The sequence below is a fragment of the Herpailurus yagouaroundi genome, unplaced genomic scaffold, assembly GCF_014898765.1.
Source record: "Herpailurus yagouaroundi ecotype Mexico unplaced genomic scaffold, PumYag 140, whole genome shotgun sequence".
NCBI classification, from domain to species: domain Eukaryota; kingdom Metazoa; phylum Chordata; class Mammalia; order Carnivora; family Felidae; genus Herpailurus; species Herpailurus yagouaroundi.
The window spans coordinates 51,669,139-51,686,274 of NW_024412395.1; the positions used below are offsets into that span (position 1 = coordinate 51,669,139).

Below are 17,136 nucleotides of genomic sequence, written 5' to 3' on the forward strand. Positions count from 1 at the left end.
AATGATGGTTCCTTGCAGGGGATTGGGCAGGGGTTGGGGGTTGGGTGGGTGGGATTATACCTAACACCCTATTATGAAGATCCATGCCTTTTTGGAATCAAACATTATTATTTTTGTTTAATATTAATGCTTGTCTTGCTGGTATATGAATAATCATAATGTATTAAATTGAGTTTTAGGTATGTTTATATTTAATACTACATGAAAAGATTTTAGGCAGATTATCTGTGTGAGGGTCAAGATTGGATATTTTACTGCAGATCCCTTGATGAAGAGGTTTAGGGAGAAGGCTTTGAGATTAGGGCAAAATTTTTTCCCTTTCTTCAAGACAGATTATGTATTTGGGAGAGTATTGCTGAAGAGAAACCGAAGGGTTTATGTGTTAAAATGTAAATGGGAGATCTTGATGATTTTCAGTGTTCAAATGATAGACAATAGGACTTACCACGTTTTTAAAACTTTATTGATGTATGATTGATATACACCCCCTACCCTCAAATGTTTTTAAACCCATCATTGGCTTTCAAGATACAAATGTTGTGAAAACATTTTTCTTTTCAGAGGTGAAACATCCTCTGAAAAGGAAACTGAAGAAAGGTGTTGGGATAGAGCCCATAAGGGAGAAAGCCCTTTAATTGGGCCTAATGTGGTACTTAGAGCAGCTGGTAAAAAACTAGAGACTTGTAAAAAGGAAACAAGGTAAAGAGATACTGAGAGGACAAGTAAATGCCTAGGAGAGGAACAGAGAAACAACTATCATGAGATGCCTGTGAGCCAGGCTGGGAGCAACTCCAGGCTAAATGGAAATCAGCTCCAGGCTAATGGAAAACTAAGATCCTTCTCAATTTTCTGCTTAGCTTTAACTTTATTGAGAGAATACCTACATCAGTGAAAGGAGTATCTTCTGAGAAAAGGAAAGAAGCAGCAAAGACATCCTGCATGAGGTGTTGATGGAGAAAGGCTCTTTCTTCCCCACTTCTGCTGATTGATGATAAAAATGAATTCATACTCATCAACAATGAATTGGGAAACCAGCTGGAGGAGTTGTTAGTCTTCTTGATAGTATTCGTGTCCTGAGTGAGGTTATTTTGTGTTATCACGTAGAAAGTTGAAAACATAAGAAATAAAAAATAGAGCATCATAACAAGATTCTGTAGCAAAGGAATCTGCCAGGAAAGGGTGCATAGAGCTGGAGATCAGACAAGAGGAAATAAGCAAAGTGAGGAAGGTGAAAATCTTTCTCAGGATAGCTGTGGGGAGAAAAGAAGAGACTTGATGAAGAAGTACTGGGGGTGGGGCACGCCTAGGTGGCTCAGTCAGTTGAGCATCTGACTCTTGATTTCTGCTTAGGTCATGATCTCACAGTTCATGAGATTGAGCCCCACATCAGGCTCTGCGCTGACAACGTGGAGCCTGCTTGGGATTCATTCTCTCTCTCTCTCTCTCTCTCCCTCCCTCCCTCCCTCCCTCTCTCCCTCTCTCCCTCCCACCCTCCCTCTCTGCCCCTCCCTTGCTTGCATGCCTGCTCATGCTATCTCTCAAATAAGCATTAAAAAAAAAAAAAAAAAAAGTACTGGGGAGGGAGATGTAATCCCACAGATGAACTTGCTACTGATTGTCCTCTAACATGACAGTATATGGGTGATGTTTTGACTTGACCATAAGGGTGGATATAGGTTCCTAGGCCAGAAAGGCAGAACTAATTAATCTAAGGGGGAGACTGAAGGAGTCAAGTGGAATAGCTTGGAATTGTAGCATAAAGAGCACTCTAAGGCTAATTCCTCCATAGTGAGGTCAACATTGGATACTCTTCTTAAGTTCCCCTGTCTAAACCAAGGAAGAAGACCCAACCTACCATTAGGTTCAGTCATTCACAGTGTTTGAACCCCAAAATTTTCACTGAAGGTCACATGGGTAGTTTTGTTTTTTAAAAGAGCAAATGTCTGAGTATTGTGCCGAAGAGATTATTGCCAGAGAAACAACTAGGTGAGAACTACCATTTCCTTTGGGGATAATCACCCCAGTGGTGAAATGCCTGGAAGCCCTATTTTGGGAGGTTTCATGCCTTGTATGGTCATATATGTTGCATGTGTGTGTGTTAATTAGAGGAAGTACATTTTTTTCCTCAGAGTATTGAGAGTTTAGATAACTTTTTGAGATAACTAGATACAGAAATAATAGATATATCAAACTCATTGCCTTAGAGTCTCTGTTTACCCTCTGGGAAGTTGCTTGCTTGTTGCATTCCATGAGCTTCATATTGTATTGATCGAGGTAATGAGGTGCTGTCATGTTAAATCCACACTAGTCCCAGAAAAACCATTTGGTAGGTGTTCTCCTTAGCCAGTCTTAAGTTGTGTGATTAAAACAGTGATTCTTGACCGCAGAAACAGGACAATTTGCCTTTGATTTAGAAGTTTGAAGAACAATATTTATCTATAGCAGAAGCCTGGTTTAAAATCCTCATTTGTCTTTGTAGCATTATCAGGTGTCCAGCAGATGTCACTATTACAGTCTATGTTCAGTTTTTGGCTTTACTGAGGAATGTTCACAGGAAGGCTCAATTTGGGAACAATGCTTTATCAATGATCTAATGACGGTTCCTATTAGTTTGCTGCTGTGTATAGTACTAAATCAAGTTCCTCACCTGAGTGTTTTTGTGGAAGTACTTTTCTCTATAAGCATAAGATGCAGAAATTTACTGGCTACCCATTTATCTCACCTACAGGAAATGCATATGTTTAAATAAATAAATAAATATACTTTATATTTTACCACTAATGTTACTTATATATTTAACTTTCAATATAAAAATAGGGCTTAGATAATCTAAACTATCTTCACTCACAACACTCTGACATCAAATGTGTGGAGTTTTTTCCCCCCATACCAACCAATTCTTCTATAATTCAATTCGCTTCTGATACTGTCTACCTGGAGTTAATATCTGATCACACAAGTGAGGGGTTCAGTTCCCTAAGACTGCTCCCACTTCAGACACTAATGGCAAGTCCTGCTTGTTCAGTAGGGTTCTCCTAATGACCAAATGGCTATGAAATGGGAGGTTTAGGGTCCCAAGATCCCAAACTTGAGTTTATTAATTGGATAGAAGGACTCAAAAAACTTGGGAAAACAGTTTACTTTATTATAAAGGATAAAACTCAGGAGAAGCCAAGTGAAAGAGGAGATACATAGGGCAAGGTTTTGGAAAAGGGGTACCCCTCCTCTCACCACCTTCATGTGTTCAACAACCTGGAAGTGTTCTGAGCCTCATCAGTTATGGGTTTAAATGGAGGCTCCATTACATAGGCATGAATGATTAAATTATTGCCAATTGGTGATTAACTCAATCTCCAGGATTCTCCCCTCCTTGGAAGTACAGGATTCAGCTAAAAATTCTTACCCTTTAATCTGTGGTCTCTCTAGCAACTAGCCCCCATTCTCTAAGAGTCACCTCATTGGCATGAACTCAGTTATGGCTGAGGGGCTTACTCTGAATGACAGAGGATATTCCTTTAACACCTACCACTCATAATCCCAAGGGTTGCATAAACTCTTGTGCCAGAGATTGGAGTGAAGACCAAATCTATGTTTTTATTATATCACAATATCACAAATAATTTCTAGTGAGTCAGAATATTTCCTGACCTCATTCATAATTATATACTCTATTATTTAACTTCAGAATGTTCAATGAGCCATTAATAAACTATTTCGTAAAAGCTATTCAAAAGAGGTTAAGGAAACATCTCCTCTCTTGTGTTGAAGAAAGAACATACCTGAATTTGGGAGTTGGTATTAGTTAGGGAAGTGGCTCAAAGTGGCATAAAGAACAAAGAAGATCAGTTCTCCCTGACGGAAGCATTTCATGGTGAGAGGTTCACGCTGCAGAACAGCTTTGTTCCATGCAGTCATTAGTCTCAGGAATCCTAATCAGCTGCATAGTTGAGGCTGGGTTTTTGGGCGTTCCAGCCAGCAATAATGGGAAAGAAAGCATGGAGGAGGCATGCTTGTTTCTGTAAGACTGGGCTCAGAATTGCCCACGTCATTCCTCTTGCTCCTTTGTTAAGAGTTTAGTTCTACTGTCTAACTTCAAGGGAGGTTTGGAAATTATTTGTATGCCCAGGAAAAGGGTGTGTGTGTGTTGGACTTCAGTGGACAACTAGCAGTGCTGGTGGTTTGTTAGTTTGATTGGCAGTGACCAAACATGGCTCTTGCTGTCCTTTTCAGGAGGTGCACTCAGTGTACAGAATTTTGGCTGGGATTTTGAATATTGGAAACATTCAGTTTGCAGCTATTTCCTCTCAACATCAAACTGATAAAAGTGAGGTGCCCAATGCTGAAGCTTTGGAAAATGGTAATTGTTTGATGTCTGTGCACTGTGTAGCCAAAATACATGTTTCTTTCACTTTGGTACTTTCTCAAGATGCTGTAAAATATAGAGTAGCTGTTGCTGGTCTCTGTACTGACTTTGGGTATTTTCACCAACTGGGATTTCCCAAAGGATGTCTTGTAGACCATCACAATTCTTTTTATAAGCTGCAAATAAATGCTCTGCAGAAAAGAATTTTGTGGCAGGTCACTTTGGGGAGTGGTGTCAACACTGGCTACTTTTGAAAACCAGCTATAAGTTTTTGAAAAAATACAAGAGGTGGATCTCTCTCTGAATCCACTGAATCAGCATCTCCAGGGGAGAAGTCAGGCACTATTTATTTTTGAAGTTCTATAGGAGATGATGGCACAAGGAAACCAAATCCTGAGTTAGGGGAAAAAAAACTGATTTAAATAAACACTATTTGTGTTAAACAGTATCTTTTACTGCCTTTAATAAAGTAATGTGCTTTTTGATTCTTGAGAAGAGTATAGTCCCCGGCTATTTGACCAAAGACCATCTCCTCTCACTTTTTTTCATCAAATACCTGGGAAGAGCTTTCAGAACAGTGTGGATGTTCTGTTACTGTGTCCATCTGGATGCTTCTTGGTGTTAGGGACCTGGCTTGTTTACCTTTGCATCTGAAGTGCCTAGGGAGAGCCTGACACATAGTGGATGTTGAATAAATGCTGGCTGAATGAATGAATGGATGGATGGATGACTACATTCTCTGGTGTCATCCTTACCCTGTATTCCAGCTGCCTCCCTTCTCTGCATCAGCCCCGAAGAACTCCAAGAGGCCCTTATCTCACACTGTGTGGTCACCCGGGGTGAGACCATCATCCGTGCCAACACTGTCGACAGAGCCGCGGATGTCCGAGATGCCATGTCCAAAGCCTTGTATGCGAGGCTCTTCAGTTGGATTGTAAATCGCATCAATACACTCCTGCAGCCAGACAAAAGCATATGGCAAGTTCCCTCGGGAAGCAGAGGCCCTGGGAGAGCTGTCATTGACCCCAATGTCTCCTAGATTTGCAAGAGAAAGTGTTTGGTCCACTCATGAGTTTTCTTTAGTGAAGCTCTCAAGTCTTCACCTTTAAAAGGAGAATGGTATCCAGGACAATGGAAGAGGCACATGACTGACAGAGCTGTTACAGTGTAGTGTTTAAGAGAACAGCTTTGTCTGGGAGCTGGGCAAACTGGGTCTGCATCTAAGCTCTAGAGCTGGATCAATCCCATATTCTAAGTCACAGTTTTCTCATCTGTAACATGAGGGTAATGATATCCTCCTCATAGTGTTGTTTTCAGAATGAGATGTAGTTTCATGTAAAGTTTTAAAGCACCATATATTACATTATTTACATTATATCATTACATTACTACTGCTACTGCTGCTGTTACTACTATTTCTTTCTAAGCATTGACGGTTTCTATATTGTGGAAGAATTGACAACATCAAGGTCTAAAGAGTGTTCTTCCAATTAAGCCTTATGGGTGGGAAGGTGAAATAGTGAATGGGCAGCAGTTCTAGCCCCTTCCAATAGAGTGGTTCCTCGTTAATCTTTCTCTTTATGGAGCTTCTGAGTAAGATTTTAAAGGATCCTACTGCTTAAAAAAAGTTGGAAAGACTGTTGAAAAACTGAAGGAATGAATACTTTAAAACACAAACTGTTTCTTCCTTCAGAGGTGGCTGAATGCTGCTTTCCATGAGTGGGTATATATGTTGGTAAACACACGGGCATATGTATTTAACATCATCCTGAGATGAATGTTTCTTCCCCTAACAATTTTTTTTCTTCTCTTCAATGCAGTAGTGCAGATGATGGTATGAATGTGGGGATCTTGGATATTTTTGGATTCGAGAACTTTGGGAGAAATTCATTTGAGCAGCTCTGCATAAACATTGCCAATGAGCAAATCCAGTACTATTTCAACCAGCACGTTTTTGCTCTTGAGCAGGTAATAGTGAACTCTGAAGTAACTAAACCTGGTGGTTTAGTTAGAACTCTGAAGTAACTAAACCAAGCTGCCCACAATTAGAAGGGGAAACCCTGTGAGGCTAACAGGTAAAAGATTCTAAGGAAAAAACCACTGGTGAGGCAGTCCTGCCTGTCCTGTCAAAATAAATAGTCTAAATTTAGCCTGAAAAAAAAAGTCTTGATTTCTGTGGAAAGTTACATTTCCTCACTTGAGTGGAGCTGGTGACAAGCCAGTTATTTAATTGTTGCTTCTAAACTGTTTCATGCACCTTGTCCAAAATGCTACATTCTCTTCCTACCTTATTTAAGTAAAATAAGTGTCCAAAATGACACAGGATGATGTTGAATTCAGGGCACAGGTTCTTACTGTTCTTAACTCCCAGATGGGCCATCCCCATCCCCTATCTCCTGCACACCAGGTCCCACAGTAACTGCTGGGGTGGGGGTGGAATGTCTCCAGGGAGGAGTAAGATATGTTCTTGGTTTTCTCCAAATGGAAGTCTTTTCACTATGAGTTTAATGGTAAGTCAAATTGAGTGTGAAGCTCATGTGCCCAAAAGCTAGAGGACCTTCCCCTCCACCCTAATTTCTACCCTAACCCCAAGATTCTATCTTGTATGAAGTTGTTCAACAACAAAACATACTAAGCCCTTTGTTTTAATGTAGAAGTGAAGGCATACACACACTGTGCTGTAATTAGATAAACACGAAGTATTGGTTTTACCAGTGGACCTGGATAAATCTGGATCACCCACCCCTCCCCTCCCCTCCCACTCTGTATGAAATTCCACCTCCTTTTCAGTCAAGGCTCCCTGCATTTATTTTCCCTGGGAAATCTGGAATTTTCTTTGTTTCCCAGCTGGAGATGATTCCCTTGCAGAATCCTTTGTAGAAGATAGATATCTGTTTTCTTCCTGGTTTAAACCATATTTATCACCAAAATAGTTTTTTTTCAGCTTCTCTTCCATTCCATGTCAGTTTCTAAATTACAAGTTACCAAGTTGGTATTTGGGAGACAGCACTGTCCCTTCTTTTGCTGACTTCAGCTGCCTGCCACAGGCTGTGCCTGTAGGTCAGACTTAAACCCAAAGCTTCAACAGTGCTGTATGCAGAAGACTCCTTTGCTACACCCATAAAACACAGCCTGTTTTCCACATACAGTCAGTGTTTCCAGACACAGAACGTGCATGCCAAAGCAGCCTGGTGCCACCTAGGCCAGTTTTGGGCTGGAGACATTCACAATCCATTTCCCTCCAGGTGGAATATCAGAATGAAGGCATTGATGCTACACCTGTGATGTATGAGGACAACCGCCCACTCTTGGACATGTTCCTCCAGAAGCCCCTGGGACTGCTTGCACTTTTGGATGAGGAAAGTCGATTTCCCCAAGCAACTGATCAGACCCTGGTTGGTAGGTATCTTTTGTAAAAGGCATAATGCACTCAGAAGAGAACTTGGTTCATGTCATCAAATGAGCGTGGCTGAGCATTTTGGCCACCTGGTAGGCTATGCAAGTATAGGCTCTATTTTTAATGCATTGAAATATTCAGCAAATGTCCTGATAGATTGTGTCTTAAGCAAACCCATCACCAAGCCCTCCTCACACTCCTATTGCTGCCAACGTAAATACCTTTATCCTTTGTCAATATCATTTTTTATACCTTCCTGTCCCTTATTTCCTATAACCAATAATTGCTTCTCCTCCTTTTCATACCCTTCTCTCATATCTTTGCCTGGATCCCATCCACCTCTAGTCCAAGTTTGTATAGAAGACCCTTCTGGTCTCATGGCTTCTAGACTCATACTTACCCTATCTACCCTGGACATCCCAGCTAATTTAGTCTTTCTAAAGCCACCTTTTCATTAGTTTACTATTGTCCACGGCCTGCCAGTAAGACACCTCATCCTAGCATTAAAGGCCCTTTGTATTCTATCCCCGTTCCCTTTGTCCATCTGCTTCTCCAGTCTTCAGTGTTGTACATGATCCCTTCCCTCGCTTAGATTGTGAGATATTTAGGGCAACAAAGCCCCAATCTTTGTATCCATTTAGTACTTAGCACAGATCCTCACACAGAGTAGGCTCTCAGTTACAACGGTAGCAAACATTGTTTATTGAGGGAGGAACAGAAAGCTTCAAGTCTTTTCCCCAGATAGGAAATTGATTGGTGGGAGAGATTCTCTTCAGGAGTTGACATTGTCACCTTCGGTGGCTTCCTTTTACCTGTGAAATCATCACAAGTTGCCATGATAAGTTTAAACAAGGGTTGTTTGCCTTCTTCTGTGGGATATCTTTATGGTTCTAAAGCTAATTGGTCAGAGTTCTGGTGTCATCAGTGTCCATGCTAGGAGTTCTTAGAACAAAACAAGATGTTAGGGCATCGCCTGACGCTAAAGACAAATACAAAACAACTAAACGAAGACTTGATGGTAAGCCCATTTCAACAGGGCATTTTTCTCTACTGTTGTACATACAACGACACTATCAGACTGCTCTGAAATCCCTTATTTGGGGTCACTCCTGGCTCAAGGAGTGACCTTTTGTTTGAAGGAGCCAACAATTCTCATTGTAACTTTTAAACATGAAAATCCACACAGATAAATTTGAAGATAATCTGCGATGCAAATACTTCTGGAGGCCCAAAGGAGTGGAGCTGTGCTTTGGCATCCTGCACTATGCCGGAAAGGTGAGGCAAGTGTGTGTCATTAAACCTGAATTTGACAGGGGTCAGTGTCCATATTACCCTGTCTGTGCTGCTCACAAAATTTCTTGCGGGTTCTTTTTTCCTTTTAATTCCTCTTGAACACCTAATCATAATTCCCAAACTTTCTCAGTGTGCTGCTCACAGAAAATCGCCCCTGGTAAAGAAGCAATTTCTCGCTGGGGTGACTATAGAGCTGCCATCTGCCTCTCACCTGAGGTTTGGCCCAGAAGTGACTCTCCAGAGAGAGAACATAGTATAGCTTTCCCAGTGTTGAGCAGTGAAGGTGCACATTAAAGTCATTTGGAAATGTGTAGGTAGCAGTGGAGGGTTCATATCACAGTGGGGCTCATTTTTTAGCAGTTTAACTCTATGTGTCTTTAGGGAACCAAAAATGTCTAGATAAAAAGGGAAAAAAATTCACTTCATCATCCAGATATTAAGCTTTTATATCATTAACAGAAATTTCCACCTTTCGTAACTTATGCCTCAGTCTCATTTCAAGTTCCTGAAGTAGAGTAGTGACTAATTCAGGAAACTCTCTAGTTCTGCAGCCAACAACTCATTGCTTGAGTTACTCTCAAAGGAGCCATTGGAATTATGGCTAATTGGGGGGGTCTGCTGAGGCCCTGGGTCCAAAAAAAATGGGTAGGAGTTCAAAAAAAGGCATTTTGGATTATTTTGTTGATGTAAGATTTATTGAAATTATTTTTACTTTTAAAAAAAATTTATTTATTTGTTTATTTTTTATTTTAGAGCACGTGTTGGGGAGAGGGGCAGAGAGAGAGAGAGAGAGAGAATTTTAAGCAGGTTTATGCTCAGTATGGGCCCAGTGCAGGGCTCAATCCTATGACCCTGGGGTCATGACCCATGCTGAAATCAAGGGTCAGATGCTCAACTGACTGAACCACCCAGGCACCCGGAAATCATTTTTCATATTCATATCATAGTATTGAAATTAAGTATGCCTGACTGGAGGTTGGTTGAAAGGCAATTCTAATGTAAGTAGAGAGGATTGTTTTTCTCTTCACATAGTGCATAGTATCTATTTTGGATATTTGTTAGAAATTGCAACCCAGTTTTTACCCTTAGATCGTTCACTCACCTTAGCACTGATGTCTGCCCATATATTGATGTCCTTGACGTCTGAGATGCCCTTATCTAGCCTGCTTCCTCCTTTCCTATCCTCTTCCTTACACCTCCACTCTGTCTCCATGTCCTTTTATACTTATTTCCTATTCACCCATCTTCCCTTTCTCCCTCTTCTCCTTTCTTGATTTTAAGGGGCGGGAGATGGATAGGAAGGATCTTTTTCTTTCTGGACTCCTGTTCTTTTCTGAATTCATTTGTCACTCAATGCTTATTTCTTTGGAGTGTTCTTAAAATTTCTCTGACCTGGATCCCTCCTGTTCTGAGAACCAAAAATGGCTCAGCATCCCTGAGCGATCACATGCCGTGAGTACCTTGGGAAGCAACAACGGTACGGTGGGTATGGGCTCGGAGCCCAAAGTGTCTGGGTTTGGAAGCTTGCCTGTCACTTGTGAAATGTGCATATTATTTGTTTTCTCTCTAGGACTCTGTTCACCCACCAGTAAAATGGGGATAATAATAGTGTTTTTTACCTCATAGGATGGATGCTTTACATATAGTGACCAAAGATATAGTACCCAATGTATTTTCATTATTATTCCAATGTGATGTGACTCTTTTTTTCAAAGAGCACCTGGACAAGAAGTTAAGATAAATTGGTGTGTCAGAAATTACATTTTTTTCCTCCTTATCTTGTGGACTGGATTTAAAAGCACAACTGTGTCAAGACAAATTCTGTACATTGGTCGATTAATGACTGACCTCAGACAACTTACCAGTGTTGCTAGCAATGGATGATATCGGCTAGTTTGCTATTTGCTGTTTACATTGCAGGTATTATATGATGCTTCTGGGGTTCTTGAGAAAAACAGAGATACACTACCTGCTGATGTGGTTGTAGTCCTGAGAACGTCAGAAAACAAGCTTCTTCAGCAGCTCTTCTCAATTCCTTTGACCAAAACAGGTACCTGGAGCCCCTGACCTCCCTGGGCCTGATGCTTCTATAAGCACTACTGGAGTTTTCTTGTTAGTGTCCAAATACTGCCAGGGCTCCACTACTACCACTTTGAATTTTAAGCAGGGGTAAAGGTCTATTCAACCAAATTCATGAAAAGGAAAGTGATTGTTTCTTTTTCAAGTTAATTGCACAGCATCAGTGTATATATACTGGGCATACATACAGACACACACACGCCTTTTATAACATTAACTCTTAGACTCCTCATTTCTCTGCCTGCCACCTTTCCTTCTTCATTTATAAAGCCATATGGAATCACTAATTCGTGCTAAGCACTCCAGGGTGGTCTCAGTTTACCTAGAGTTATTGGGAAGATTATTTCTGTTCATGTATGAACCTAAGTGGAGGGAATGTGGTGAATCCGAAGGTTATTCAGTCATGGGGTCCTCAGAGGTCACCTGGTCCAATTCACCACCCAGTCAATAACCCCACTCTCTTAATCAATTTAGAATAGGTCCATCACTGGCCTACGTGCCGGCCTTTGCCCGCTTAGAGTCAGCTTCTGCTTAATGGCTTCTGTTTACTTGTGCAGTCAGTTCTTAGGACAGGAGGCAGGAAACTAGGGCTGAAGAACAGAACTTCCCTGTCATTGCTATTTTGCCAAATAGGTTCCATTTGGGTCAAGTTCCTTTGATTTACCTGGGATCTGCTGCCTTTGGCTGAGCAGCAGACCAGGTCTTCTCAAAGCTTTCCTCTCAAGGGCATTATGTTTCTGAAGGTATGTCTGGAAACAGCTGCATTATGCTTTTATGAAAGGAGGAGAGACCTCTTTGTCACTGTTCATAATTTCTTTTTCTTTCTTCCCTCTCCCCTCTTGAAATCATTGGTGCCCGTGTGTAGTTTGGGGCCATCGTCTGCTTAAAGAGAGTGGCTGCCAGGTCTGACTTTTAGCAACATGCAGAGGAATGAAAAGCTTGGCTAAGAAAAAAGCTACAGTCTACAACCTTTGCTTCATCTTAACTTGGAAAGAAAGTTGAAACCAGTTCTTAACTTTCTTCAAACATGCTCCTTTAAACAAAGATAGTAGGATGCCCATGAGAAGACTGCCCTCCAGCTTTCTTTCCAGACCTCCCTTGGGCAGAGCTGGGATTTTACTCATTATCTCCTTACGAAGATATCTACCCTCAAAAATTGTTTCTAGGGGCGCCTGGGTGGCGCAGTCGGTTAAGCGTCCGACTTCAGCCAGGTCACGATCTCGCGGTCTGTGAGTTCGAGCCCCGCGTCAGGCTCTGGGCTGATGGCTCAGAACCTGGAGCCTGTTTCCCGATTCTGTGTCTCCCTCTCTCTCTGCCCCTCCCCCGTTCATGCTCTGTCTCTCTCTGTCCCAAAAATAAATAAAAACGTTGAAAAAAAATTAAAAAAAAAATTGTTTCTAAAGAGATTGTTCATCCTACATTGAAGGTCAGAATATTAATCAAGCTGCTAAATTTTAAAACATCTATATCATTTATTTTTTGGTTTTAATGTATTACAGCCTTTGAAGGTGGGAAAATTTTACTGGACAGGAATAGTTGTGTTGTTTTTGCTAGAATTATAAATATCGGTTTCAGAGTGACCAGATGTGAGCTGGGCTGGGGCTTCCTCACCAGACACTTAGGTCTTATCAGGCAACTTACGTGCAGGGGCAAAGATACAGGCATCATTAAGACCCCTACTTTGTGCTCTTTGAAATGAAATTTATCTAAATGACTTGTCAGTTGGCCTTTACACTCTCATAAATATAAGTAATGATTTGTCAAATCTGTTCACAACTTTGGAATTTCCAATTTTTCAACTGTTAGCAACATAAAAACAATTTCTCAGCCTGGGCCACTAGGTGGTGCTATGCAAGAAGTCAGGCTCTGAAGAAGCCTTCTGTTTGCCCTTGATCCGCCTACATGGGAAAGGAACAGGAACAAAGAGATAGCCTCTGCTTTTTTTTTTTTTCCTTCCTTTCTTTTTGATTTTGCTTTTCTCTGAAAGAGTTTTTCTCCTATCTTGTAACTCTTTCTGAATCTTGCCTTCAAACTGTGTTCCACACATCCTGGAGGAAATAGAAGTGAAAAAGAAGACTAGAAACAAATGTGTTTTCCTAACAAGCTTCCTTGTATTCCTGAGTCCCCTATATTGTGCATAATAATTTCTTTTGAAATCCTAAGCCTTATTTTCTTCACATTTTGAATATAATTAAGAAGCCACAAAAACACGTCGAAACTAATAAGCATGATTTTATTTTCTTTTTCTGAAACTGCTCATGTAACAATGGCTTCAGTCAACATTTATAGAATAGCTTCTAATAATAAGGCATCATTTAGGCAGCGAGGTGAATATAAAGATAAAATGACTTTGCTCCAAAGCAACTGGAAATTTCTTTTACCTTCACTTTCTATCTAGAATTTTTCTCCCTATGATGATATTTGCCCTCAAACATCAGTTCTAAAGAGATTGTGTATCCAATGGTGAAGGTCAGAATATTAATTAAGATTCTAAATTTTAAAACATCCATACTCTATATTTTTTGGTTTTAGTATATTACAGCCTTTGAAGGTGGGAAAACCTTACTGGACAGAAATAGTTCGTGCTGTTTTCACTGAAATTGCATATACTTGTTTCAGCATGTGCCCCTTATGAAAGCAGAAATGGTTTTCTGGCTGGAAGCAAGGTCCCACGTAACCTAGCATTTTGAAAATGAATATGCTGATATTTTCAGTGCACGAGAAACCATTTTCTTGGTTGTTTTTATTTTTATTTATCCTGCTTCAAACCCTTAAATACTTGTCTTATTAAAATGAAATGGGTTACTAGTTCCGTGAGCATAGATGTTATGGGAAGCTACTTTACAAACTTCTTTTAGGAGATGAACTGCAGAGAGGAAGGAGAAAAGTCAAAGTTGGGAAGCTTTGGAGGCTGTTAGCATCAGACTTTAAAAAGAGGTCCAGTGTTGGACTCCGGTTTTGGGAGAAGAGGACGTTGTAGGATGTTGGTAGTACTCTGACTCCTGGTCTTGGTGGTGGTTACGAGTACGTTTGCTTTATAATCTGTTATGCTGTACGTGTGTTTTACACGCTTTTCTGTACATTCTATTTCACGATAGCACTTGTATTTTCCAAAAGATAGAGAAGACATCTTAAAATGCAAAGAAAAACTTTCATTTCTTTCCCTAAGATTTCCTATTCACTTAATTTGGGGTTTCCTGGTAGCCAGACCGCTGCAGCCTTTTGCTTTCAAATGCAGGCATCAGAGAGCTTCTGGCTGACATTCCTGTCCAGTTAAGTCAGCCTCCTCTCTGGGCTCCTGGGCAGGTAACAGTCCCTTCATCAGTGGATAGAAGAAGTATCGGTTGGTCTAATCTCTTATCAAGGTTGAGAAGATTAACCTCAATGTGTCTTTGTGTCAAACTGTAATAAAAATCAGAGAAAGTAATCCAGTTGACATTTTCCTGTTTCCTGTACCCACCTTCCCATTCATGTTGTACATCCCCAAATACTGAAAAGGTTAAAAAAACGTGGGGTGTGAAGTCACGAGGTGCAGGGCTCCTCCCAAATTTCTGTAGCCCCCTTGCCAGTGGCCCCTCCTGGCACATAGCTGCATCTGGTGAGAGAGATGCCTGTGCCTGATGACACTCCCATTCCAAGATACTCGGTGGTGATTGGGCGAATGGAGGCAGCTGCAGACGACATGGATTCTCAAACCTTCAGGACCACTCTCTTGCCTGTACATGGGCCACTTCAAACGTGGTGAAATTTTCTTTGTAATCCTTCCTCTCAATAGGAAATCTCTGAAGATTTCACGTGTGAAAATTTGATGTGGCAGCAACGTTGCTTTCTAACCCTTCAGCTGGGACTTTTCAAACTGAATGATCTAGGTGGAAAAACATTAAAAGGAAAGATGTTATAACAAGGTTTCATTGCATATTTCCTTGTTTGGGAAACATTCCACTTGCTACTAATAAACTAGAGAAAAGTTCAAAAGGCTCAAGGGAAGAAAGAAAAGAGGAAGTTTCAAAAGGAACTTGAAGAATCCATTTCTGTCTTTGAATTGTGAATTCTGACTTCCAAATAGGAGTTTGGGGTTGTAAAGGAGTTAGGAACTGGGGAGAAACTAGAAACACAAAAGTAGTGCCAAAGGGAATATTCTCTGAGCCTCAAAGTCTGGTTTTGCTTCAGAATCTAGAACTGAGTTTGGCTGTATTTTCTCCTGTCCAGGCTCCCCAGGTCTTTCTCTTGGAATTTGATGTGAAGTGAAAATCAACAGTAAAGTCTCTTGATCTTGACTTCCATTGGTTCCTCCTTTTATTCGGATGGGGGTGGGTGGGCAAGATGAGCTCCCACGTTCTATCTGCAAAGGACTCCAACACCATCACTGCTGAAATATTTGATTGTTCCTGATTCTGTAACTTACCAAATAGGGCATTCAGCTCTTAAGAGGATGCCTTTTGGGAACTGTCTCTCAGAGTTTTCATTTTTCACTTCCATGCTGGTTTCTCCTCCATGCTGGAAGTTCAGAAAATGGGTCTGGCAGGATGAGCTGACTCCAAATGACGAGGTTCCAGGGTCACAGCCATGGGCAGTGCTTGCCTCCTCTGAAACAGCAGCTCTAATGAGCCAATCCTGTCAGGAAGCCCTGAGGGGTGAGTTCTTTCTCACACAGAGGCCTGCTTCTTTCTGTTTAAGAATGTATTTCAGTCAGTAGATAATTATATATTTAGCATCTATCTAGATATGGTGTTATACATAGTCCTTTCTGGAAGGAATAAAAGAAAATCTCAGCCCGAATAGTCAGGGACAGATAGTGCGGATCCTAAAATGTATAAAGGATACACAAAAGAAATGTAAGTTATGAATAGGCATGTAAATCAATACTTGGGGACAATATAAGCACTGAGTCTATACAAGTAAAAATAGAAGGAAAAGTCATGGAAATATCATGTGTTGATTGAGGTAAAACTTCTTTTAACTATAAAGACTTCTTGGAAGAGGTTTTTGTTTTGTTTTTTGTTTTGTTTGTTCGTTTTAATGTAGAGTAGAGAAAATTGAGCAGTCTGGGAGTAATGAGGCATGCTAAGCCAGGGTCTACAGCACTGGAAAGGAGACGTAGGCAGCGGGATGATTAAGTGAACAGAATGCGAGGAAAGGACTCAGGGCAGAGGGAAGGAAGCAAGATGGAGAAATGATGGCAGTCTGTTGAGCCAAGAGTGGGCTTCTGATGCCTTTTGAAACAGTGTGGGTGGTCAAGTCAGCCTTCTAAAGAGAACAGTTTCAGGGTGACAAAGGAAACTTATACAGGGGTGTTAAAGACTGACTAGGAGAGCCAGGGTGCTCCCATGTGTTTATGTGGAACTGTGTATGAGTAGATGCTCAATAAATACTTCTACATTCTACTTTTTTTTTTAAGTTTATTTATTTATTTTGAGAGAGAGAGAGTGCATGGGGGGGGCAGAGAGAGAGGGAGAGAGGGAGAGAGAGAGAATCTCATGCAGGCTCCACTCTGTCATCGCAGAGAACAATGTGGGGCTCAAACCCACCAACCTGAGATCATGACCTGAGCTGAAGTTGGATGCTTAATCGACTGAGCTACCTAGGTGCCCCTACATTCTACATTAAGACCTAGCATCCATTTTGAGTTAATTTTTAGTGAGGTATAAGGTTGAAGTTCATTTTTTTTTCTGTATGTCCAGTTCTAAAACTTTTGAAATGACTATCCTTTCTCCATTGAATTACTTTAGCATTTGTCAAAAATCAGTGGTTATATTTGTGTGGGTCTGTTTCATTGATCTATGTATGGAATTCCTCAATACCACATTGTCTTTACTATTGTAGCTTTATAATAAATCTTTATTTACTTTTTTCAATATATGAAATTTATTGTCAAATTGGGTTCCATACAACACCCAGTGCTCATCCCAAAAGGTGCCCTCCTCAATACCCATCACCCACCCTCCCCTCCCTCCCACCCCCCATCAACCCTCAGTTTGTTCTCAGTTTTTAAGAGTCTCTTATG

At 40.9% G+C, this 17,136-nt stretch overlaps 1 protein-coding gene across 1 annotated transcript in view; it reads left to right on the forward strand.

Annotated features, from left to right (window-relative positions):
- The window catches only part of MYO3B (myosin IIIB), a 434,070-nt gene that overhangs the window by 206,862 nt on the left and 210,072 nt on the right, over nt 1-17,136 (forward strand). The window contains exons 17-22 of the mRNA XM_040475346.1: nt 4,231-4,357; nt 5,131-5,341; nt 6,184-6,331; nt 7,609-7,762; nt 8,947-9,035; nt 10,974-11,103. Coding sequence (XP_040331280.1) covers nt 4,231-4,357; nt 5,131-5,341; nt 6,184-6,331; nt 7,609-7,762; nt 8,947-9,035; nt 10,974-11,103 — 859 coding nt within the window. The remainder of the gene's footprint in view (nt 1-4,230; nt 4,358-5,130; nt 5,342-6,183; nt 6,332-7,608; nt 7,763-8,946; nt 9,036-10,973; nt 11,104-17,136) is intronic.